At 48.6% G+C, this 6,000-nt stretch overlaps 1 protein-coding gene across 9 annotated transcripts in view; it reads left to right on the top strand.

Moving 5' to 3' along the window:
* Positions 1-5,522, top strand: part of Mprip (myosin phosphatase Rho interacting protein) — a 117,270-nt gene extending 111,748 nt beyond the window's left edge. For 5 of the 9 annotated variants that reach the window (XM_006973628.4, XM_006973627.4, XM_015992482.3 and 2 more), the window contains one exon: positions 114-818. Coding sequence is in view for 5 of the 9 variants with exons in the window: in XM_006973627.4 (XP_006973689.1) it covers positions 114-185 (72 nt within the window). In the remaining 4 variants the exon portion in view is untranslated. Of the gene's footprint in view, positions 1-113 lie in introns of all 9 variants that reach the window. The other 4 variants (XM_042284110.2, XM_015992479.3, XM_076542473.1 and 1 more) reach the window with 1 other exon arrangement.
* Positions 5,523-6,000: the final 478 nt, after the last annotated feature.

The following is a 6,000-nucleotide window of genomic DNA, read 5'->3' on the forward strand; positions in this document are numbered from 1 at the left end:
GCATGCCCACTAATCTCAGGATCCCTCAACCTCACCCCTGCACCTACTTCTGAAGCCCAACTGCCGCTGCTTCACAGCACCTGATTGCTTCTTCTCCGCTCTGTCTCCCCCAGAGTCTGAAGGAGGGCCTGACGGTGCAAGAGCGCTTGAAGCTCTTTGAATCCAGGGACTTGAAGAAAGACTAGCTGCGGCCTGTTCCACCTGACACAGCCTTCCCAGCTGGTGGCAGCACAAGCCGAGTGTGGCTTTCATCTGCATCTGTGCTTTTCCCTGTTGCCGTCATTACTGTGGGTATGGATGCATGAGAGACTGCTGTGTGGGGTGTTGGCTCCATTCCCTTCCCGGTGACTCCCACTTCCCAGTGTCCTTATCACAGCTTTCACCGTGGTCTTCTCAGATTAGTCACGCTCAAGCAGTAGTGGGAGGGCTTCCCCACCGACGTCTGAGCAGGACCCTTTGTCCTCCCCACACTCACTGTCAGTATTAAGGCACAGCAGCCTGTTAATAAGCTAGCCCTGCCTCAGAGTAGACATGTGGGGACCTGCCAGTGGCTCCGCTCTACCGCACACAGCTGAGCACCACCCCTGCTGGTTAGAGCAGAGCCACCGAATGTTCTAGTCTGGCCTGGTTGTTGAGGGGCCTTGGATGGTGTCCAGCCTGCCCCCACTTCTTTTGACCTGGGAGGACAGCATTTTGTATATGGCCCACTGATGCAGCTTAGAACCATACCCCAGATAATCCTGGCAGATCTTTCTCCACCTGGAAAATGTTGAAAGCAACCATTCCTATTTTGGTTTTGTATTAAATCTTGCACAAAAGCCCCGGCCGGCCCTCTCCTTCCTTCCTTCCTCCCTCCGCTCGTGCCTCCCTTGGTATGCTACCCTGGTGGCTGGGAATGGGACCTGCAGCTGCAGCTGCACCTTCAGGCTTGTCAAGTGTGATAACCCCTCCCCCTGGTCCTCAAGAGGAGACACATTGCTGGGGTTTAACCTGAGTTGTCAGTGTCGCTTGGGGAAGGGATGAGAGGAGACCTGTATGTGAAGACGGGCTAGTAAGAACAGCAACACGTGCTTAGGACTCTTGATTTGTCTGAGCTCTGGAAGGTTCCCTTAAAGTGTCTGCTTCTCATGGAGCCATAAACTGGGAGCCTGTGCTAACAAGTTTGCTCTTCTAGCTAGCTGAGCAGGACCTTTCTAACTACCTAAAGCATTCCACAGTGTTTCTTTAAAAAACAAAAACTTACCAGAGGTTTCTGTTCTCATTAAAAAAACATTCATACCATAAGATGCAGCACACAAGAGTCCCCGTGTCTGATGGGGGAGACAGTGGCTTCACAACTACATCCTGATGTCCTGAGCCCCAGGCCCCTGGCTCAAGCTTCCACTTTGTTAGTATTGAGTAGGTTAAGTGGTCTCTGCGTGCACAAGTTCAACTCATGTATGAATCCCCTCAGTCGGTCTACATGAGTTCTGTTCAAGGTCATCCACAGTGTCTAGCTGGCCTTGAAGTAGACAGGCAAAACCCGCAAGATAACCGCGTTGTTTGTGACATATCCAAGTGTGCTACTGCCCTGCAGACAAGCTCTGGGCACATCCCCTTTGCACAAGTTTTAAAGTTCCTCACTAGCACAGTTACCATTTACGTTTTCAGCATCGGGCAAGTGAGATCTGTTGAAAACAAGCTGCTGCTGGAACTATTTGGAGCTCACAGAGGGCCACGGAGGGAGCAGCATTGCCTGGCTGGGATGCAGGGGCTGTAGTCTGTGTTGAGGGTTACCGTTCTCTCGGGTGTAATTCCTCTGCAGCTGTCCGGCTGCCCTCGGGGCCTTCTGAAGATGCCAAGCCTGTAGGTCAAAAGAACATTTACTTTTTGCTCTTCACCTTAAAACCCTTGGGTATGACCTTTGCTAAGTACAGTACCTGCGAGTCAGAGGGAAGGGCTAGGAGATAAGCTGCACCCATCTCTTCTGCCACTCAAGCTTCCACTGAAAGCCCCCTTGCCATGATACAGCACACTCCACTCGAGCACTGATTTCATGTGTGGGTGTTTGGCGTGTTGGCCAGATACTGAACTGGCACAGTACAGGGATGCCTGGATCATCTCCCACCACCCAAGCACTCTGAGCAGTAACACGGGATCAGGATGCATCCTGAGTTTCTTGGCAGTGACTTCTGGCAGAAGTGAACCAGGAAAGAAGCTGGTCTTCTGTGTCCCTGGTGGCCATATAGGCCCACTGAAGCATTTTACCTTGGACTGCTGCTGTCCTCTGTCAATTCCCTTCCCCCAGGCTGGGCCGGGCTCACTTTTGCCTGACCTCCTTACAGGCATGCCATTCCCTAGAAAGAAGCTGAAGTTGGTATATTCCAGAGAGGAGGCATCGAACATGCAAGTAGAGTTGGTCCAGACATCAGTGGAGGAGGATGCTTGGCTGAGGATGGGGTAGTGTAGATGGGGTACAAGAAGACTCAGGCTGTTCCCAGCCCAGTCAGTGGCATGCTTCCCTATTTCATGGTGGGAGCAGCATTAAAATGAATAGACTTTAGAACTTCATTTTCTTTTTATTTCTTTTATTTTCTTATACATTTGTAATCTGCCAGCATGTGCAAGCAAACTGCCATTATAGGGAACTACTTGACGTCATTTGACAAATGATGTGAGCACATGCTTAAATTCTATCTTGCACATGGTGTGGTGCCCAGCACCCGAGCAGAGAGCACATCTTTTCACACAGGGCTGCAGATTCTCCAATATGGTTGTGTCCACAGAGCCAGGGCCATAATGGGAGGCCCATTGTTTCAGGGAGAGCAGAGGAGGCCAGGACCTCATAAAGTAGGAAATCACCAGAGGGAAGAAGGCTGGGAGTGTGTGAATTCACTAAGGGAAAGCTAATGTCAGAGTTGAACCTCCACTGGATCCATCAGAACACTGAACTCGATGTAGTGGTTTATGCCTGCACTCCTAGCTGGACTATGTGACAAGGCTCTGACTCAAAATACAGATGGGCTAAGTAAGGGTATATATAGCTTAATAATGATAGAGCAACCGACCTAGCATGTGTAAGGCCTAGGCTTCAACTACAGCATTACAAAGAGCACCCTTGTGAACTTGAGAACATGTGTCGAAAAGGAGCCTGAGAGAGATTTGACTAGGCACAAACTGCTGTAAAAGGAAGGTATTTGATGGGATGTGTACTACTGTTAACTTCCCACAGAGGGAGATAGTGCACTGTCTTCTACCTGGTACTGCAGACCTGAACCCACTCCTCACCGCCGACACCTAGCTGGTGCCGAGAGAGGTAGCTGGATAGCACACAGCCTGCACTGTGTGTGTGAACTCGGGCATCGGTGCAGAGCTTCCTGCAGGCCTGTCCCACACACCAAGTGCTCTTTCTCCTGATCTCCAGCCATACCCTGGCTTCCAAGAACAGGCTGGATAAGCACCCAGAGGTCCCATGCAACCTGACATCAGGGAGAACTCTGGGGTCCCCACTCCTGCCTCCATGTGAGTATCCAGTGCAAGCTGCACACCAGTCAGCTGGCAGCTGCGGGTAGACGATAAGCCCCCAAATGCACAGTGACACCCTGTCCCCAGACTCTGCTGGTGGAGGGGACACTAGTTACCTCCCAGCTGACTGGCTGCACCTTGCAGAGCAAGAGGGTAGCAGTTCTTGCTATGCTACAAAAAAGTCATTTTCTCAGCTAGTAATAGACAACCAGTGCAGGGCTGCTGCATACAGCCTTTCTCAAGGGAGCTCCCGGCATAGCACAGGGGGGCACTCGGCCTGTCCTGTATATCAGAGCAAGTAATGTTAAGTATTTCCAAGACATGACACAGGGATTTCGGTGCAAAGTTGGTGTGAGCTTTTAAAACATCTTGTCTAGACACCCCTTTAGGAGGTGTGTAGGGCAGTGCTGGAGTTAGTGCAAACCCCCCTCAAGCATCAGAAGACCATGAGTTAGCTAGATATGGTGACTCACACATTTAATCCAGCACTTGGGAGGCAGAGGAGAGACAAGCTAAGTTCAAGACCAGCCTGGTCTACAAAGTGAGTTCCAGAAGTATCAGGGCTACATAGTAAAATCCTGTCTAAAAATAAAATAGCCCAAACAACAAAAAAGACAGCATTAGTAACTAGTGTCTTTAAGGATTTTACTTACTGGACAGATGTTTTGCAGAGTATCCCCTTAACCCACACTCAGGGCGAGCCCTTAGCAGTGCCCTGGTTCTTACTAAAAGCATTCTGAGACTTTCGTAGAGTCAGGAAGATGAATGAGGACTTTTTGGCACCCAGCCTTCAGGCTTCTTAGTGTATTTTGTTAGGGGAACTGGCTGGGGTCATAGGCTGCTTCAGGTCCAGGTGCCTGGCTTCTGACAGAGCTGCAGGGCTGGACTGTATTGTGAGCAGCCTGACCACCAGTGGATATATGCCTGGCTGTACACAGCATGGGAGTGCAGAAGCTCCTGGCTGTGTCTCTGCAACACTGGTAAGGAGCTAGCCCATCAGGAGAGAGTTTAAAAACTGAAGGACTTCACATCCTCTCCAGTTTCTGTGGGTCACAGGTGAGTCTGGTGCGGCTCCCATGGTGGGGCAAGGCTCCGTAGCCAGCCTTGGCCATAAAGAGGTGCGTGCAACTGTGAGAATCCTAGCTGACAGCCCACTCCAGCTTGCCAGTCAACATGCCCTTGGCTCATCTCTCCTATAGAAGTTAGTCATACCACACATCTAATTTTATTTTAGCTAGGAATAGATTGTAAAGAACACTAAAATCACTATTAGTTTCTATCACAAACTTCAATTTAAATGGATTTTAAGTCACTTGTAAGATTTACCTTTGGTATTAATGCCAGGATTCAAAACCAGTTCTGTGGTACTTAACCCATGTGGCTTTCTGTAGGTGTGTTATGTAGAATATTAAACATCCCAGTCACAGTGGCTCCTTGACAATCAGAACTCTGGGTAACCTTCCATTACAGTGCTTGACTGGGGCTGGGCTGCATGTCTGCAAATAGGCACCTCCCAGGGCGACTTTGCAGCACTCACAGGCTTGAGCCATCTCACCCGCTATTTGGTTTCTGTTCTGATACAGTCAGTCTGGTATAACTTGTATGCTTAACAACTTAATCCAGCACTTGGGAGTTCCAGACTAAAAATTAGACTTGTAGAAGTCTAATTGCCAGACTAAAAATTACATGTAGAAGAAAAATGGAGCCTCACCGAGCCAGGGAGGCTGTGAGCCCAGCTTCCCAGAACCAGCTTAGGCCTCAGTGTGTGTGCACAGGGTGTGGCCTCCAGCAGATCAAGTGTCCCCAAATCCTCATTCAAACATTTTATGATTCAGTGTGAGGTGTTTCCTACAAAGTTTGTGGTCAGGTGTTCACTACAATTGAAATGTTAATTTGTAGAAATATTTATTCCTTTGTGTGACAAGCTAGAGTCCTTGGCTGTAGCTAACCATTTTTATTGTGTAAATACTGCTTGATTTTACATGAACTGTATCATAATAAACTATTTTTGCATTGCCCTCTGCATGCATATGGGTGCTGACTCAGCCAGCGAGGACCAGAACCTGCAGTCCAGTCCTAAACTCACTAGCAGCCCAGAAGTCACCGAAGTTTCTCACCTGCTGCTTTCCTTTTAGTTTCTCGGAGGTGTTTTGTTTTGTTTGTTTGTTTTTGTTTTCATATTTTCACACATAAGTCATAATATTTTATGTCTAGAACCTAAGGTACTTTGACTTGGTATAGAAACTTCAGAGGTTAAAATAATAGTAAAAAATTCCAGCAAGGATTCCTTCATTAATCAAGGTACTATAACTGTCTTATCATAACTGTCTTGTGTTTTTATTTTGTGGTGCTGGAGGACCCAGGGCCTCAGGCATGCTGGATAATCCCTCTACCACACAAGCCGTGGAGTTATAGCTCAGACTGGCCTCACCTTCAGTTCACTGAGGACCAGTGTGCACCACCACATCGCATGAATTTACTTGCAATATAATTATG

The sequence above is a fragment of the Peromyscus maniculatus genome, chromosome 8, assembly GCF_049852395.1.
Source record: "Peromyscus maniculatus bairdii isolate BWxNUB_F1_BW_parent chromosome 8, HU_Pman_BW_mat_3.1, whole genome shotgun sequence".
Taxonomy (NCBI): Eukaryota; Metazoa; Chordata; class Mammalia; order Rodentia; family Cricetidae; genus Peromyscus; species Peromyscus maniculatus.